Genomic DNA, 20,859 nt, shown 5'->3' with positions numbered 1-20,859 from the left:
CGCAAATTAAAGGTCATGCTGTTAAATGCTAGGAGTCTAAACATGAAACTGCAGTCATTGCAAGCATTCTTAACCCTGGAAGATGCTGACATTTATGCAGTCACAGAAACCTGGTTCAAAGCTGTGGAGAGCACTTCAGCTATACCAGGTTACTCATCCTATCATATATTCAGACCCCAAACCGTGTGTAGCAAAGCAAAAGGAGGTGGAGTTGCAATATATATAGAAGACATACACACCTCCAGGCTGGTTAAACAGTATGACGCACAGGACACTCCAGGTGCAAATCATTGACAGGACCCCTATTTAAATCATAGCTAGCTACAGGCCCCCAACTTTGACTCAAGATGCCCATTCCACCTATCTGGACCTCTTAGAATTTATCAAGATTCAACTCTTTACCCTGATCATGGGTGACTTTAACTATCTAACCATAGACTGGAAGAACTACTCATGCCAAAACACAAATGCCCAGAGATTCCTTGATTTCGTCAATGCAGATGTCTTGGACCAGCTGGTTGACACCCACACAAGAGGTGAAAATATCTTGGACTTGGTATTAACCAACATGAGTAACCACTGCAGGATACCCTACACTGTCATCCTCCCTGGTAAGATCTGACCACAAAGTGGTCACTTTTGAAGTCACCATCTCCCCCGACCACCCCCCTAGATAGGGTAAAAAAAAAAAAACTTCTCGAAAGTGACTACAACCTCCTGAGAGAAGCTATAAACAGCTTCACAGCTCCCTCCCCTTTCATAGGAACTGGCACATTTGCCCAAATCTACATCAGATTACTATATGAGCACTTGTATAGCTGCATTGAATCAGGAATACCTGACAGGACAAAATCCTTCTACTCAAGGAAGAGTAAACTTGTCTGGTGGACATCTGCAATAAATAAACTCCATAATAAAAGTAAAAAAAAAACCTGCTGTCCAGGGCCAAGAAGGAGCAGGTGCCTAATTGGAAGCAATCTCCTTAGTCTGAACAAGCAAATAAGAGCACTAGTAAAATCCTCCAAAACAAACTTTGAGTCCTAACTGGCCACATCCACTAAAGACGATCACAAGGCTTTCTTCACATATGTCCACAAACTCAAGGGAAGCACCCAGATCTGCTCAGAACTGGTGATCAAGGACACCACATACACAAATGCCATAGATATAGCCAACTTGCTGGCAGACAGGTTCATTGAAAACTTCACCCCTCTTTCCCACCATCAGTAAATCAGGACATCCCCAGCACCTGCCCCCCTCCCCTTATCTCAATGCAGCAAGACATCACTGCCCTCTCACAGGCAAAAAACATAGCCTTCGTGGGACCAGGTAACATCCCAGGCTGCATCCTACATGAACTCAGACAGGAACTTGCAGCACCATTAGGCATCCTATTCAAACAAAGCCTGAGTACTGACGGCCACTGTCATCCCTTTGCACAAAGGTGGAGTGTCCACCGATCTGGGAAATTATAGATCCATCAGCCTAACTAGCCTGATCTGCAAGGCCATAGAATGGATTATCATGGACCTCATTAACAAGGACATTGGCAACCTCCAAACACTTGATAACACACAGTTTGGCTTCATCAAGGGGAGGTCTGCTAAATTTGGTCGACTTCTTTGAGACAGTCAGCAAAGCCATGGATGAGGGGAAGACTGTGCACACATCCTACCTTGACTTGGCCAAAGCCTTTTACACTATTCCCCACTCTGGCACAATAGATAAACTCTCTCAAATAGGCATCAATCCATATGTTACCAGATGGGTAGCAAACTGTCTCACTGATAGAACCCACGTAGTCAGAATAGGGGAAGCCACCTCAACCAGTTGACCCGTAACAAGTGGTGTACCCCAGGGTTTGGTCTTGGGGGCCTCTGTTATTTGGGATATACTTTTCTGAGGTGCAGGCCAAATCCAGTGGGCTATGGCTGACCAAGTTTGCAGATGACTGCAGTCTCGGTGCTGTCATCAATTCCCCTATTGATGTGGACATCCTCCAAGAAGGTCTCACTCAGACAAATGACTGGTGCCAGAAACATGGCCTCAAGCTGAATACCAAAAATGCATCATCATTCCTTTTGGGGAGAGTGACTTCCCCACAATTTATCACATTAATAAGAACATCCTTAGCACTCAGTCATGAGGAATTTGGGCACCCAGGTTGATAGCAACCTGACCTTTGACCACCATGGTGCTTCCATGGTACGAAAAGCCTTCTACATGGCCCATCTCATAAGTAAGGGTATCTCAACAAGGAGGTCATAACATCCCTGTATTCTTCCCTTATAAGGCCCATTATTGAGTACAATGCACTTTTCGGCATGTACCTTGCAAAGCACATGCAGCAGCTCATGAGGAACCTTTGTGGTCTCTCCAGGACAATCTAGGGCATCAAACATCTACCCTACACAGGCAGGCTAAAAGCCCCATCTCTCTACTCAGTTTCATACAGACTCTTCAGAGGTGACCTCTGTCTGGCATAAAAGGCGATCATGGACCCCCACCTTGATGGGACTGCTGCATATCCACAAGTCAAGCTCCACTCGAGTAACCTGCAACCGTGGCCTCAACCTGGTCTGACATCAACAGGACTTGTTGGCAGGACAGATTTGTGTCCCAGAGACTCCCTCATCTATGGAATAGACTCCCTTTCCACATCAAGCAGAGTACCTCTTTACCCATTTTTAAGTGCAACCTGGATAACTGGATGGGAAACAGAAAATATACCCCTGGGATTCCACCCATGTCACTGCTGGACATGGGCATTGGGTGCTGATATGTCCAATCATGGGCTAAACTCTTGGCTAGGCTTATAAGGGCCTCAGGGCCAATAGCCTAGTAACCTCCTATGATAATAACAGATGTATATAGGAAGGCATGTCGAACGAACACCTTAATACACAGGCAGAGCATGTACCCCCCCCCCCACATATTTATAGGAATCTCGTAAAAAGACAAGATCTAAGGGTACCTAGACATGCTAGTCGTGATAACAATAGTGAGATAGCTTTGAAGAAATTGCAGAAAGATTTTTTGGAAAGGGCATATAAGCAAGGTGATTGTGCAATTTTGATGGATACGAGTTTTATTAAGAAGAAAGATAGAGGCCAACCCTATTTTAGAGATAAAGTCCAAACAGGAAAACCTCACCAAAGGCAACCGCTCACAGCAAACAGTCTGAAGAAGGGTAACAACCTGAAAGTGCTTACTGTTCTTGGATTTTATTTACTGCTTTTATTTTTGTACTTGCTGTTTTGTATCAGTGACAAATAAATACTTCTTCATACTGGTGGCAACTGTTTTTTATGGACTTCTGTTGCTATTTTAGAGATAGGAGAACAGATCCACCCACAATAACAGATAAACAGGATATAAACTGTGCAAAATGTAGAAGAGGTATCCCTTACTCAGTGAGTATATCTTCAGTTAGAGATGTGATAGCCAAGATTTGGAACATATTAACATTAGACGAGAAGCTGGCTAGTATTACAGACATGACTCCTAATTACACATACAAGAACAGCAAGAATTTGAAGTGTTTATTATGTTATGATAGGGAGAGCAGGCATGAAATAATTTCTCAGAGGAAAGGAACTTTTGGATGTAGAAATTGCAACTATTGCTTATTTATGGCAAATAGTAATATGTTTATTCATCCAACAACAGAAAGGATCTATGAATTTACACATTATGCTGAATGAAAAACTAGGGATTTAGTTTATCTATCTTTTTGCTCCAAATGCCCCTCATTCTATGTAGGTAAAATTAACCGTTCACTACGTGAATGTGTTAGAAAACATCTATATGCAATAAATCATGAGGACGAGAGTAATGCCTTGGCCAGACATGTACATAATTTTGGCCTTACACATAGGTTTTCTTTTCTTGTTTTAGAGATTACCCATAGAAGTTTTAGGTTAGGTAATTTTAAGAATAATACCAAAAAATCTGAAAAGAAATGGATTATAAGGCTACAAGCAGACAAGGCATATGGGTTAAATGATAGTCTCACTGAAAACTTTTTTGGTCAACAGACCCGCTGAGACATTAAATTAATAAATTTAAAGTGTTGTTTATTGTATATAGGATTTCATATTGTTTGTTTCTTGTATTATAATTATTTTATAGCTTTTATTATTGGTGTATATATATATATATATATATATATATATATATATATATATATATATATATATATATATATATATATATATATGGGTCTACCTGATTTGGTCGACAGCTCATATGATCGAAACTCATTTGGTCGACAGCTCATTTGGCTGACAAAAAGTATTCAAGGCAAAAACCTGGGATTTGCCCCCCTCCCCACTGTAGTGCGACCGTGGAGTTGTTATATATAATTGGGGGGGGGCACAGCCTCCCACATTGGGGGGTGTGGGGGGCGAAGCCCCCCACCTAGAATGTTTGTTGACCAAATGAGCTGTCAACCAAATGACTGTCGGTCATATGAGTTGCCGACCAAATGAAGTAGATCCATATATATATATATATATATATATATATATATATATATATATATATATTGAATGTATAAGTATAGATTTTTGCAAAGAACTTTTTATGTAAACTTACATAGAGAATTCAGTGTATGTTGTATAGGCACCTTTATAGTAGCCATGGTAATCACTACTTGATGAAAAGTCCTATGATGTCTAGAGTATTTGTTTGTAGCCTTTGATTGGTCAAATTGTTAATAGTTTAATTAGTAATGTATTATGCAGTGGTGCAGCGGTAGCATTATTGCCTCACAGCAAGAGGTTCTCCCATTCGATTCTCGGCTGGAGTGCAGGGAGTGCCTTCTGTGTGGAGTCTGCATGGCCTCCCCGCGGTCGAGTGGCATTTCGAAAGACATGCGTGAATGGGCATGCCTTTGTTGAAGGTTGGGCGTCGAGCTGGCAACTCGGCACCGTACAAATCTACTGCCAATCATAAGCGGACCGGAGTTCCGCTGTGGCGACCCCTAACTGGGAAAAGCTGAAAGACCAACAAACATCATTTAAGTGAATGAGAAAGTAGTTGGTTTAAGTCTGATGAAATGTCTTTGTTTGATGAAAGCGCTCACTGTTTAATAAAATTTATCTCTGAGCCGTGCCTGGTACCTTCCTTCTTTTTTTTAATATTCACTTGATTTTGGGATTTGGCACCTATTTCTTCATTGAGCTTTGGATTTACTTTACAAGTAACACTTTCTCTAATCCTTAAATCATCCCACATTATCACAATATCTATATGCCTAACAGAACCAAATATCTTTCAAAAATCAATGCAGAAGTGTCATGTCATTATCAGCTTGATCATAGGTTTCCTTTATTAGTCATGCTATTGCTACTATTTTAAACTGCCATTAAAATTTATTTTGTAATAGAGAGGTATTAAATAAATTAATTGAGGGTAAAATCAGGAACTTCTGGCCTAATGTTATAAATCTTAACCACCATAATCTTGCTTACTGAACACTGAAAATGAGAAACCCTTATTTCCTAACTAAACTTATTTAGGTTTGAAACTTTCAAATATATATTCAATTTATTTTGTATAAAGTATTTAGTTCCGCTTCATTTTCTGTTATTACAGTTAAAGAACAAAATTCTTCCCCATGAACTCATCAAATATTTTCACATTCTGTCATTCACATCACTTAATCTATATCAGTACTAATTTTTCTCAACAGTTTTACAAAAACCTCCAGCCAATCTTCCTTCATATTTGTTTTATTAAATTTAATAAATGCATTTCTTTTAATTTTTTTTTTTTTTTTAGTCTTTTCAACAGTATGTGGCATCCAGTTGCACTTGCCCATTTTCTTTTCATCTATAGGAGATACTTAATTTACAGTTAGACTCTAATTATCAATAAACAGCTGTAGTTTGCCAACATCCATTATTTCCTAAAGTTTATAGCATTTTGCCCAGTGGCAACATGTGGCATATATTTTTTGTATATAGTTTCCTAAAAGAATGTATTTCCGCCACACTTGCATACTTGTACATCTGAATTGGCTGTATGTGATAGCTCACATCATGCACAGCTTCACAAAGAAACACACAAAGTGAATGATTAGGAACAATGGAAACAAGCAAAGAACCTAAGCGAGGAAAAAGCACATCTAGTAAAATTTTTCAACATAATGCACCAAACTCTGCATTTTCATACCTGATGTAATCTAATTTTGAATGAGGGCCCCTGTTGCTATCTATCCGTTTATCATATTTTAATATTTTTCATTTAGCTATTTTTTAAATACTCAATACTGTCAGTGTTATAGATGGTAAATATTTTGCTAACGATACTGTCATTTCAGTAGTTTTTCCCATCATGATAGAATTAAGGTAGCTGCATATTGTTTAGGAAAAGGTCCTGGGAGAATATCAGATGTTAAGTTGTCTATCTCACCTTCGTTCTTGCCGGTTGGAATCTGAGCCGATCCTCGGCTCTGACTCAGCCATCTTCTATAGCTCGAGAGCTGTTTACTGGCTCGAGGCTACCCCTTATCCCATGATGCCTAGCGATAGCTACCCAGATCTCGTTTGCCGCTTCAGCTGCGAGGTGTTGTTTTTCTGGCTCAGGCTCGTATAAAGTTTTTTATAGAACATTCTTACTTTAGAAATAGTCCTTTTTCAGGTGCCAAGACCTCTCAGCCTGTGAAATCCCCTAAATCTACCAAGCCATTGGCACCAAGTTTGGAGCCGTCCTTCATTCAGACTCTACCTTATACTTCTGTTCCGGCTGGTACCGATAAAACTTTCTCCCCGTCGGCTCCATCAGAAACTTCAGAGCCTTCGCGGAGCCACAAGAGGCTGAGGTCCCCTTCCTTGGAATTGATACATTCAGCTCCTCGTTCTCCCCTGCTTCAGAGCGAGCGCAGTCACAGATCTTCTCACTCCTCTGTATCTTCTAGGCTGTTGGATCACGATGTGGAGAGAGTGGTCAGTAGGTTGCTAAAGTCGCATGCACTTGCCAAGATGTTGTCCAGCCCTCAACAGGTGTCAGCTCCATCCACTTCTATCGATGTTCCTTCTCCAACTCCATTGAGTTCAGAGCCGGAGTTCGTTGGGGTTCGAGTAGTGGAACCTTCTGCTCCGATAACTCTATCTCCTTCGATTCCATCATCGGCTCCATTCCCCTTGATGGTGCCGTCCGTCGAGGGATCTGGGCACTGGGGCTCCCTCTTCAGCTCTGAGGGGGCAAGTGGCATCGGACCCTTGTCCGACCACGTTCTTCCTCTTGGAGCTTCGGCGCAGATGAGCTCGGCTCCTACATCGGCCGTGGAGCCATCTCCCTCAGTGTGGAGAAGGATTCCGATTTCCTCGGAACAAGAGCCTTCTCTGCATCGTGGCAGGGACACCTTCGATGTCATGAGGAGTGTGCTGGCCACTGACTCGGCTCCACTATCGGCCCACCGGCTCCATCCCCTGTAGTGCCTTTGACAACCTCTGCTCCTCATCCAGACCCCAAGCGTGTAGAACCAGCACTCCATGGCACCCCATTGGGTGTTTCCTCTTCTTCCGAGGCCGCCCATGACCATTCAGAGGAGCACCCTAATAAGAAGAAGTGCAAGAGGAAGCACTTTGACTCCCCTGAGTCTGTCACTTCCAATACAGACTTAGATGAATCGGAAGGGTCCCCGAGATTCCCCCTCTGAAGATGTTTCCTTCTCTGACATCCTAGAAATGCTTAAGCAGAGGGGGAACTGGAATCCCCTAGCCCCTACCGAGGATGAGTCTGTATTCTGGATGCTTTCAGTTCCCGACCTTCCACCTCCTGGGTTTCTCCAACTTTCGATCCACTTATGGTAGTGGTGGCTCGAAAGGCTTGGTCAGCTCCAGATACAGTGGAACCAACTCCGAGACCACCTGGCAAGTTCATCACAGCACCCCATGATAAGCAGTTCCTTGCCAAAGGTGTTCCTGTTGATGCCATGGTGGTAGCAGCAGCCACCAAAAAAAGAGTTAGCGGAGACCTCTTTGTCTGTCCTTCCTCCTAACAAGGAGTCTAGGACCATGGACAGATACGGGAAGCGAATGTTTGCTTCAGCAACCTTTTCTATGAGGTCACTGAACTACTTATGCCATTTTACCTGGCTTCAGAGGGATCTCCTTAAAGACCTCTGAGATGCCCTTCAAGATCCATCAGCTGAAGGGGCTCAAGCTAAAGTAGCTTCCCAGCTGGTGATGCGTAATTCTGTAGTCAACTCCTCCATGAAGCTCATTTCCTATGTAGCCAATGGTGCGAGTAGAGCCGCAGATACGGATGTGGCCCTTAGGAGGCATGCATGGATGCAGCTATGTAATTTTGCAGAGCCCTTTAGAGCATCATTCACCAACATCCCCTTTGGTTCCTTTCTTTTTGGACCACAGGTGAAGGACACTTTGACTAGGTGTGAGCAAGAAGGCAAGACTCTATCTGCCGTGGGATTCCATTTTTCCACTCCTTCTAGACCATACCCCAAGGGTCAGAAGAGTGGTAAAATGTGGTTCTGAAAATCCCAGGGAGCCTCGTCTGACACACGTCAGAGGGGCAGAGGGGGGAAACAATAACAACAGATGCCACCCTCGTGGCAGAGGGGGTCCGCAGAACCAGGGCAACAGAGAATCTTTCTCTGATAAGCCCTTTCAGCATCCCTGAATGGTTGCCCGACTCTGGAGGCAGTCGGGGGAAGACTTTCACTGTACCCAAAAGCCTGGCAAAATTTAACGCAAGACAGATGGGTATGGTCCATTATATCTGGAGGTTACAAAATTCCTTTCTGTCAACCCCCCATACCATCAAGGAAATCCCTTCCAGATGTTCCACCAAATCTAAGGGACCAAGCAGTAATAGAAGTTTCAAAACTGCTAGAAAAAAGAGTCATCCAGGAAGTCCCGGCAGACCAGCATGGATCCGGAACTTACTCAAGGTTCTTTTTGGTACAAAAAAAGACAGGGGACTGGAGACCAATTCTGGATCTCAGCAGACTAAACAGGTCTGTTCAAAGAACAAAGTTTCGGATGGTCACGCTACAGTCCATTCTACCCTTTCTGCCTCAGGACAATTGGATGTGCTCGATAGATCTTCAGGATGCGTACTACCATATTAAAATGGACAGGCGCTCCAGGAGATTTCTTCGCTTCCGGTTGGGAGCCAGTCTTTACCAGTTCAGAGCTCTGCCCTTTGGTCTCACCACAGCCCCCAGGGTGTTCTCCAAATGTATGGCAGTGGTCACAGCTCACCTGAGACATTGAGGATTTCAGGTGTTTCCATATCTAGACGACTGGCTCCTCACTGCTACCACAGGCATCAACTTCTGCAAGCCAGGGACTACACAATCACAATCTGCTCCCAGCTAGGCATTACAATAAACTTTGAAAAATCTGCCTTGTTGCCCTGTCAATCTATCACCTATATAGGAGCAGACTTAGACACAACAAACATGTCTGCAAGGCTGCCACCAGAAACGGTGTCTACAATTCACCAGCAAGTACAAATTCTAATGCAGAGCAAAAGAATCCAAGTCAGGTTTGTCCTTCAAACTCTGGGTTCTATGGCAGCAGCAATTCTTCTAATTCCACTGGCCCGCTTTCACATGAAGATCCTTCAGTGGCTTCTGTTCACACAGTGGTCTTTCCAACAGTTGCCCATGTCTCACATGATCATGATTACAGAAGCATGCAAAAGGCACCTTTCCTGGTGGATGGTCTCCCCACTAGTGACTCAGGGCAGACCCTTCATTAAGCCCCCTCCGGTTGCCACATTGACCACAGACGCCTCCCTGATAGGGTGGGGGGGACATTATCAGGGCAGGACAGTCCAAGGCACTTGGCAGCCTCACGAGTACCATCTGCACATAAACGTCCTAGAAATGAGAGCCGTGCTCCTAGCATTGCAAGCCCATCAGGACTCTCTTCCTTCTGGGACCATTGCAATTCAAACAGACATGTCAGTGGTGTGGTACATCAACAAGCAGGGCGTCACCAGGTCCTACCCCCTGTGTCGAGAAGCGCTCAGACTCTGGCAATGGGTGATTTCCTCCCAACATTTTCTGATTGCGACGCACATCCCTGGGACGTCCAACGTCATAGCGGACAGGCTTAGCAGAGCTATTCTCATGCCTCATGAGTGGTCTCTGAATCAGGAAGTTGCGGATCGTATCTTCTGCAAATGGGGACAGCCTTGCTGCAATCTTTTTGCCACCCTCTTCAAAAGCAAATGCAGCAACTACTTCTCCCTTCTTCCGCTTCCATGTCACTCACCCAGAGATGCTCTAGTCCACGATTGGCCTCAGGGACTTCTTTATGCCTTTCCTCAGTTTCCAAAACTCATACAGAAAGCAATATCGTTGGGCTGCAAAATGATCCTCACTGCCCCCTACTGGCCTCGACAGATATGATTTCCATTCCTGCACCATTACCTTCTCAATCAGCCCTGGACTCTGGATCCGATTCCAGACCTACTGATTCATCAGTCAGGCGGGTTGCATCAATCCCTCCAAACACTCCAGCTCACAGCTTGGTTGCTCCACTTCCACCCTTAGCCAGGCTTCCCAGCATTTCCCCGGCTGTACGTGAGATCATTGCCTCCTCTCACAAGTCCACAACTAGAAAAACTTATGCTAGTAAATGGAAACATTTTTATTGTTGGGCAGAGGCTAGGAATGTAGATCCCTTTTCAGCCCCAGTCCATGGAAGTCTGGAATTCCTAGCACAACTTTTTCATTCTGGGTCCGCTTCTGCTACAATCAGGGTTCAATTAGCGGCCATTTCTAATTTTCATGTTGGGTTGTCACATTCAAACATTGTATCATAAGCTCTGTAAAGCGTTTTTAAGAGGGACTACTCTCCTTAGACCTCCAGTGAGAGATCCCCCTTCTCCTTGGGACCTTAATTTGGTACTAACCTACTTAACTCTGCCCCCCTTTGAACCAGCAGCGTCCTGCTCCATTCAGTTTCTATCTTGGAAGACACTCTTTCTGGTAGCTATTACTTCAGCCAGATGTGTCTCTGAACTTCAGGCACTATGTGTTCGTCCTCCATACTTGGTTTTTCATAAGGACAGGGTTGCTCTGAGGACTAATCCTTCGTTTCTTCTGAAAATCTGCTCAGAAAATAATTCAAACCAATCTATAGACCTTCCTGTGTTTTTCCCTAACCACACCAACAAGGCAGAGTACAAATTACACCAATTGGACGTTCATAGACAATTGCGTTTTTACCTGCACAGGACTAAGGAAATAAGGAAGCCAGACCATCTACTCCTTTCTTATGCTCTAGGCAAACAAGGTCTCCCAGTTTCCAGGGTGACCTTATCCAGGTGGTTGTCTCACGCTATTACTTTCATTTATCAATTAAGAAACAAAGAGTGCCTATTAAACTGAAAGGTCATTCTACTAGGGTAGGGCCTTGGCCACCTCTGTAGCCTTCCAATCTAGGTTGCCCATGGATTCTGTCTGTGCAGCTGCTATGTGGGCAAATCCTCATACCTTTATTTCTCATTGCAAGCTAGATATGGTCTCCAGGAGCAGAGCTGACTTTGGTTCTACTGTTCTGAAAAGTCTGATCCAATGAGCCACCCAGGATTGTAGGTGCTAGGGACGCTGTCCCAACCAGCAAGAACAAAGGCGAGCTAAACAACTTAAAGAATTTATGTACCTACCATAACATTCCATGTTAGTTGCCTTCATCTCGCCTTCTTTCTTGCATCCCACCCTTCGTCCCCCTGTCCTATTGGACCGAGAGGAGTTCTAGTTTCACTGGCTGAGTGTTCTCTGTTTTTTCCTCTACTGACTTAGAGAGTATGACAGGTATGCTCAACCTGTTTGTTTGGACAGGTTTATTCTCTGGCTTTGTCTGGGGTTAGCTATTTCAAACGAGATCTGGGTAGCTATCGCTAGGCATCATGGGATAAGGGGTGGCCTCGAGCCAGTAAACAGCTCTCGAGCTATAGAAGATGGCCGAGTCGGAGCCGAGGATTGGCTCCGATCCCAACCAGCAAGAAAGAAGGCGAGATGAAGACAACTAGCATGGAACGTTATGCTAGGTACATAACTTCTTTTTATATAACTTTTAAAGTTTTACTTGGTACCACCATTTTTTTTTTTTTTTTATAATAAGTCTTTTAGTGCCAAGATACAGTAACCATAAATCATAAGATACAGCAATGGGAGTAGCATTGCCCCTGCGTACATGAACATCTGTATGAATTATTTAGAACAGAAAGAAATTGATACTTTTCTGACTTTGCACAACACTTTTTTTTTTTCAGTTGATGGATGGTTTATCTGTTCATTTAAGTTTGGACAACACTTTTTTTTTTCAGTTTCTAGATTTTTTTGTTCAACAAGTTACTACAATAGTTTTGGAATAAAATTTGTGAAGAATGTTTTGACAGATTGTTTATGTGGATTTGTTGTTAATAATTGAAAACAAGATTTGTACCCGCAACTACCAACACTCTTTTACATGTTTTCAGTGACCACCCCACCATCTAATTACCTAACTCTCCAAATGTGAATTTATTATAGCAATACAGCTGTGTAACAGCTGTTCTGCCCTGTTGGAGGAGACTCCTAAGATTATGCACACATTTGGGATGGGGAGACTTCCAGAGGAGATGCTGAGAAAGTTTTTATTTCCACATTATTCTCAAGAAGTAGAAGGTGTGCCATAATAGTTCAGCTATGCATTTTATTTTCTAATTCATGTTTTTGTGCTATAGCTGCTGGTATTGCCATTTTTTTATAACTAAATATACTTCTATTGTATCCATGACTGGTGACAGAACCAAAAAGCACTGGTATCTTTTGCAGCCATATCCTCTTTTAAAGGCTATGACTTATTCAAAAAACAAAACAACTGATACACACTTACATTTCTATGTACAAAAAGAAACAAGCAACTGATATTGGAAATAAACCCTGACCATTGAAACTCTAGTAGCTAAATAAATTCCATTAGTACTGACAGTTTTATTGTTTGTGATTAATGTCTGTGTTTATAAATACAATTTTGAAGGAATTTATTTTGGAACTGGAGTTTCATTTATGGTCAGAGGCTTTTTCCATTATCAGTTGCATATTTCTTATTCAGCCAGATATGTACAGATTGGTGCCCAGGTTTTTTCAAACACGGTGTCTCTGTTGGTGCAGTTCTCTGTGACTTTGTTTAATTTGCAGATATGCATCCCTCCATGAAATTTAGATATCAGTCCTCATAGATTCTCAGTGCAGCAGTTTAACTGCAACACTGCTATAGCAATTTATTCGCTTCCTTTTTCTTGTAATTCATATTATGTAGGTAAAACTATTTGGATGTTTAAATTATTATACAAGCAAATCTCAGGCATTGTTTGCATACAAATAGATAATAGTGTTGCTCAGAATTTTAATAGAAGTTAATGCAGACATTAAGCTTTTTGTTAGGGTACATGTCTTTATTCAAGTTTACAAAATATGGGCATGCACTTATGAAAAGATGAAGGCAGTAGTTTCTTAAAGGGATAAACAAGGGTGTTCCTTGGCAGTTTGTTTTATTGATTGAATAGTTTTTTTTTCTTTAAGGAGATATTTTATGGGAGATGGTTAGTCATTTGAAGAGTTTTTTTTTCAATGTAAAGGCACTTGGTCTTTTAAGACAAAGTCTGCTTTTATCTTTTTTTCATGTGTTGCATTTGCAATTTAGTGTTAATTACTTTCCTATTTGCAGTGTTTATCAGAAAATATTCCTTCAGCTTAGTGTCATTTGCATTTTTCAATGTAAAACTGCTAGCTGATCAGACTTGATGTAATATCCCTTGTACAACAATAGATTTACTCTTTCTGCCTTTTAAATAAAAGTTTCCTGAAACTTAATGGTAGGTCACATTTTTCTCAGTATCTTATATGACAAACGTCAACAGACAAAGGGGAATAAAGGATTGGTTATAGTAATGTGATTTGATGAGAACATCTTGGGTGGATGAAAAGAGGCATAACACAAGGCTTATAGGTTTGTAGAGCTGAGAATGTCTGCATTCAGCAGGAGAAATCATCTTGGATCTTTGGAATTCGATTGAGAAGGAAATGAACCTAGGCTTTTCTTAAGTGATGTCCTTTTCATGAAAACACTTGAATGTGGGATCTTTAAGTCGGTTCTTTTTTGAGTGGGTTTTGTTATGTGGAGAAGGAAAAGATTGCTCTGAGCTTAGGTGCTGATGATTCCTATAGCTTGAGGAGGAGGAGAAATATGAAAAACTGTGGTTTGTGCAGTGACGTTTATTCTGAGGGGCCTACAAACACAGTGCAGAGGTTGAGTAGGATCTACGGTTATAAGATGTGATATATTTTGTTAATGTACTGTTAAAGAATGGATACGATTCAAAGTTAATTAACTTGCAAGTAAATGAGGCTTTCAATAACGCATGGCTTTGTCTGGCAGGTAGCCAAACCATGCAGTGGTGTTTTCTTTGAAGGGCAAGGATAATAAGTATTCAAATGCTATCGAAGGTGGTTTGTAGTGGATGCACATTCATTTTTTATAATGTTACCAAACTTTGGAGCCCATAACCACATGGGGAGAGCAGGACACCCTTAACTAATGTGAATCTACCTTTGAATTACTATTATCATTGGGAAAGTGATCTTTCTATAACATTTCTCCAGTTATTGAAATGAATGTGTTCAGCCAAAGCTGTTGAGCCACGTTTACATCTGACTGCTAGAGTTGCAGCAAGAGCAGCTACTGCTACCCACAGTTTAATACCCAAGATGGACACACAAGCAGAGTCCACACCCTTTCTTCTGTGTCACATAACCCTGCAGAGAATTTAGGCACCAGTCCATCTATTACGCATCTTTGTCAGGTGGGAAGAAATTGTAGCACCCAGAAGAAACAGGTGGTGAGGATATGCAGATTCCACATAGAAGTCAACCATAGAACCTCTTGCTGTAGTGTCAAAATCATGCTTTAAAGACATGGACAACTTATTGGCTATGACAGGTGTCATATCCTTACATGTTATTACATTTGTCAGAGCTGCTTTTATCAGATTCTCAGTGCTTTCATAACACATTCATACTGGTAGTACAGTCTGCATTTGTGCTTTATTGTAGAATTGCTCACTTATTGACAAATTGCTACATGCTGGATTATTGTTTCTTCTTGTATGTGTCCACAGAACCCAAACTGAGGTTTAACTGCATAACACTTCTTATGGAATGAAGTGGTTCTTGTAACTAATCATTACTAACTGAATCATGTGCCCCATCATGTTAATGTTTCTTTTATTAGGAGATACAGCATTGTTAATATTCTATCCTTCACAGAAAGAAGGTTGTGAATCATTAAAGAAAATGATCTTTTTATTAAATGATGTGCCAAAAAGTTTCCACATGATGTTACCATTTCCCTCCATATTTTTATATTAGTTGTTGAATGAAATAGGGTGGTAGTTACAGTGATTATCCAACAAACCAGCATGTGAAAAGTTATTGGTTTAAGTTTAAAAATATTTTATTATATCCATAATATTGTCTTAGCTAAGATATGACTAGCAGCCTGTCTGTTCAGTTGAACGTTATTTGTCATCTGGAAAGATACCAAACTTGTGTTTGTGTGAAGAGTGCAATTAAACTGGCTAGTGGGTATAACCTGTCAGCCTCTTTGTGCTCAAAATATGAACAAAGCCTAAAATAAAGGGGGTGGGAGTCAAAGTCCCAACAATAAAGGCATATTTTAAATGTCACGGTTATAAACTTAGAAAGTTGCTAAAATCACAGGATTTTGTTACCTTGCATTTGTTAAAGGATATGAAGTCTGAAACTGAAACATATGACATTATTTAGTGACTTAAGTCCTCAGTGATTTGCAGAACCACAGATTTTACAAGGGCCAGACCAAAAATATGAGGAAAAAATCTGGACGGTTGTGAGGAACACCAGTCTGCATCTTTACTGCAGTGTCAAGTTCAATATAGTGTCCTTGTTCAGTTCTGCAGTGCTTTGTGTAGCATTTGTATTGTCCTTTACAATACATAGTGATGCAGTTACATTTTCCGGTGTTAAGGACTAAGGGTTGGTATCCATTGAAAGTAAATGCTGATCCGCTTTTCTGCAGATCCATCCCATATACTCTGCATTATCCTCCCGGGCACATCATCTTTTATGCTACTGATGAACCCACATCACCCCCCCCCCCATACCACAAACCCTCCCCTATGGCTAACCATTATTAGCCAATGACGACACTCTCTATGTCATCATCTGTTTCCCTATTAATTCAGAAGTGGTCCTTACAAACCTTTGATATACAGAGAAAAGGCTTAGAATAAATGCAAAAAAGTTAAATATTGTCACCTTTGAGCAATACCCATCATCTCCAACATACAGCATAGCCCATACCCACTCCACAATGACAACATAGTGGGGGATCGCAGCACATGGGTTGATGGTTCCCTCATCTTTAACCACCATGGTGTAACATTAGTTAGGAAACCTGTCTAGCATAACTGATTTCCAAAGGTATCTCATCAAAGTCGGTGGATATTGTCCCCTCTGTACTTTTTCCTTATTGGATCAGTTATTGAATGCAATGCCCCTTTTGTCATTTGTCTAGCCAGACATATCAAGTAACTAAAAAGACCCCAGAGATTCTTAATAAAAAAAGATTATTGTCCTAAAAAGCCTTCGCTACTGAGACAGACTAGAAAACTTGTCCTTGTACTTTTACTTTGTCTCTTATAGACACTTGTACCAAACATTCCATGCCATCAAAGACCCCATTCTACGTTTTATACCTTCACAGGATGAATGACTATACAAAAACTAGAACCAAGGATTTGAACCTCCATTCACATATGAATAAAACACATTAGAAATAGATACAGTTGCCCCATCTCTGGAACAATTTGATCCTACATGTTAGAGTGACACCTTTGTTACCTTGAAGATTAACTCTGATGAATGGATGGGTACCTGCAAGTTCATCCCTCTTCTGACATGTTTTCCCTTCCTGGAATTGTGCGTGTGCAGGAGGGTACATCTTGAGGGTGGTATTTTGCAAGGTATGGTATACATGGCCTTCAGGCAAAAGGCAATGATATGGATAAAAAAATCAAAAATTAATTTGCAAGCTGCTGTAATGATTGTTTCAGTGACATAGTGCAACTGCCATATGCAGACACTGAGCTCTAGTTTAGAAACTGAGGAGCTTTGGGTACTAACACAAGTGAAACACTAGAGTTTTTAAAGAAGTCCTGACAAAGTTAAAAAAAAAAATCACAGCAGATTTTTCTATGTGGTCCTGTTCTGCTCTTTAGAAACCTGAGCTTAGAAATATGGGTATTTGGATTTAAAAATAAGGCTGCATAGTATATCAGGCAATCCATTAGCAGAACTTACACTGACATTTGTGTTATTTATCTTGAAGGTGGCACGGCAAATTGTTATTCTTGAGACTAGCCCCTAGTTGCATAGCAGATATGAGACATATTTGTTTCTCCATTGAACAGAATAGTGATGTGTACTTGCCATAAAGATTACTTTGCAGTAGAGGAAGAATTAAGCAAAGCAAAAGTTACAGAAGGTTTTTTTTTTTGGATTTATGCCCGTACTACTATAGGGTAAAAATAGAACTCTGTATTTCTTAAGGCTTTGAAATAGCCCCTAGGACTTGTTTTGTAAATCCTTGAAGTCAGATTGGTGGTATAGTTGAGGGAAAAGTTCCTGCATAAGCAGAGACTTTTAGCAGTAAATCCATTCTATATATCTGAGCTTGACCTAGTCACGTCATGCAAAGATGTAAAACCAACCAAGTACATCAGCATGGTTCAATATATTGCCTGAAGTAAATTCCAGCCACAGTGCAGTAGTGTTGGTTTCAGTTTCGCTACTTTACAAAGACAGCACTGTTACTGTAATGCATTGTTGCTAGATGGAAATGGATTATTCATTTTATTTATTTCCTTTGCTAATTGGGAAAATGAACTTATCCTAAACGCTGAACCTTTTTTGGTCATGGCCAAGGCCAAATGGCAGCAAAAAATATACTGTAGTATGTACGTAAATTAGAAGAAATAATATATTAACAGCAGTGAACTAGATACATACGTATTTAAGTCATGATTTCTTAACTTGTATAATGAACTGGAAAAATAAGAAATGTACTAACTGAAGGGAAAAAAAAGCAAAAAATGAAATAAATAAATGATGGTAAAGATGATTCACCTACATGTATGGAACATGTATGCTTATAGATATGAAGTTTTCATTAATTTTGTTTTTGTTTGAATAACATTTTTGTCATTTTTTTGCAGATTTTTGGAAAGACAGAACACACATGAAGTGGAAAGTAGTGCGTGCACTATTTTGTGACATTTGAAAATTTCTTGAACATGAAGAACAGACAATTCACTTTTGTCATCTATCACATTATATCCACTTTAGTGGGAATATATAACATTTATTTTTCTCAGAGGTAGTACTCTGGAATAAGAGCTTATAGATTTCTTATGTTGTATCTGATTGGGAAATTTGTATAACTTGTTCTGTTGTAAAACGTGGAGGAATTTATTTTCCTGTTTGACCTGGAGAAATGTGGTTTTATCTTTTTCAAAAGCTAGATGGCCCAACAAATCCTAACACTTCTTCCGTTAACTACTTACTGTTATTGTAGGCAAAGATCAAAATCATCTTACCCCCCCCCCCCCCCCATACACACAGTTATACTGACACAGTGTGGACTGAGTAAGATATGCATTATGTTTTCTTTTTGTTGTTTCTTCAGAGAATATTTTAACTGGTTATTTTCTGAAAATGCATGCAACCATGCAAGAAGTAATTGCTTAACTCTTTTGCAGCCCTCCCCCAGAAGAGTGAATAAGATGAGCACATTTTATCTTGTTCTCTTTTCTGTTACTTTATTGTTCCTTGCCAGTGGACAAAACACAGACATCACTCTGCAAGCATTGCTAGTAAAGTACCATTTAAGATTATATAATGTGTGCTAACAATTCTATTTCAAAACCGTTTGATGGTATTCTTCACTTACATTTCAGCTTGTTTAATTTAAAATTAAAGTATTATAGGTTATAGGTTCATAAGTAAGTACTAGGCTAGTTGCACTTGTGTGCCATTTTAAGCCCAGCCAGTTTCCCTTTTTGAGATCAAAGTAACCTATCCCATGTGGTTATAAATTGTTATTGTATATCCCATGGTTGATAACTATATAGTACCCCTAATGACTAATTGAGATCATACCACAGGTAATTTGAGGGGACTCATGCATGGAATAAAGTATTATTATTGTTGGTCGAGTAGTAGTATTTCTATTGCTATTAGAAGAAAAAGAAAATGCTGTACAACAGTCTTGCACACTGACGTTCTGCTTTATAGAATGGTTGATGATTATATGAACTTAAAGGTAGTCTATATGAAGATAACTGCCATTATAATGGCAAGATAAGATAGCTGTTTTAACGTATATTTTTCTGTGCCATATATTTATATTCATAAGTTTTGGGAAAAAATCAAACATTAACTGTAGAAATAGCAATTAAAAATGACCAGGAATCAGACCAAATTGTTATTTATTACAATGGTTAAGCACGTTTCATTTGTACATTGACAGACTTCATCAAACCTGATGAAGTTTGTCAATGTACAAACGAAAAGCGCTTAACCATTGTAATAAGAGTTTGGTCTGATTCCTGGTAGTTTTATTGCTATTTCTACAGTTGTGTTTTTTTTTTGGAAAAAATCAAACATTGCCTAAAAAATGTCATGGCAATTGTATTCTTTGTTATAATATTTGACCCAATGCTAGTTGAGGTAGTGTTAATCTTTTATTTTCTGAAAAAATATCCACATTTTGTTTGTTTACTTCACCTTTATAAAACTGCAGAACCCTAATGACATTTCTGAGAGAGGCACTGAGTGTGATAATATTCTAAGTAGTTTATTTGTTGTCACATTTCCCGGAGTGGGAACTCAAATGCTTGGTGTCACTTGGTATTTTAACTAATGCTAACTGAAACAATATTCATCCCAAATCATCATATATTTCAGGGGACATTTTTGCTAAAATATTATATTCATTTTAAAAACTAATGCAAGTAATAACCGAGCAAGGATTGAATGATTCAATTTAAAATTATAAAGATCAATTGCTCTATGTTCATTCATGTTATAAATAAATTAAATGCTTTAGACCTGTGACTTCTTGCATTCAGTCAGAAATATTTACTAGCTTCCTAGCAAATCCAGAGCACGGCTTCTGTTTTACTGCCATAGTCAGCGCAGTCTGTATTAGTAACAGCAGTAGTAGTTGACTGAATTGTGTAGCGATTTAGACAGTTATTGATTTAAATGGATGAGGAAAAATGTGTGTCATTGCAAAGGAACCAAATGACTATGTATTTTACCAAACAAATACTGCCATTTCATATCAAGATGTTCTGACAGTGTGTCTTCTTCTGCTGTAAAAACAAAGAATGTTCCACGTTTTCACATTTGATGTAATATCTGATAATATATTTTAATAAAGATTAAATGAAAAGTGTTGTGTCTTGAAAAAAGAATGTGAGAACCATTGTAGAAATGCACTTCGTTTGGGTAAGCTGTTATCCATTTTTACAATGTCACATTGGTGGCAAAGGCATGTAAAAGTTTACCAGTCATTTCATGGAATTTTGGAAGGCAGTAATATCAGTGAAGAAAAGATGCAGCCTTTTTCTGTGTATAAATTTGGACAACATCAAGCCTCCTCTTATACTTTTTCAGCATTGAGTTTCTGTTTGTATAGTCTCTTGCATGTACCAGTAGGTGCACAGAAATATTTTTAGTTGGCTTACTGAACTGGCATCCTTGGACATTCATATTAAAGAGAAGTG

At 40.1% G+C, this 20,859-nt stretch overlaps 1 protein-coding gene across 1 annotated transcript in view; it reads left to right on the top strand.

Annotated features, from left to right (window-relative positions):
• The window catches only part of ARHGEF39 (Rho guanine nucleotide exchange factor 39), a 1,319,667-nt gene extending 1,300,112 nt beyond the window's left edge, over window positions 1-19,555 (top strand). The window contains exon 11 of the mRNA XM_044088228.1: window positions 18,286-19,555. Coding sequence (XP_043944163.1) covers window positions 18,286-18,343 — 58 coding nt within the window. The 3' untranslated portion in view covers window positions 18,344-19,555. The remainder of the gene's footprint in view (window positions 1-18,285) is intronic.
• The last annotated feature ends 1,304 nt before the right edge of the window (window positions 19,556-20,859 follow it).

This window comes from Protopterus annectens, chromosome 11.part0 (assembly GCF_019279795.1).
Source record: "Protopterus annectens isolate FY-2018-M chromosome 11.part0, PAN1.0, whole genome shotgun sequence".
Taxonomy (NCBI): Eukaryota; Metazoa; Chordata; order Ceratodontiformes; family Protopteridae; genus Protopterus; species Protopterus annectens.
This window is presented reverse-complemented; position numbering and strand designations above follow the sequence as displayed.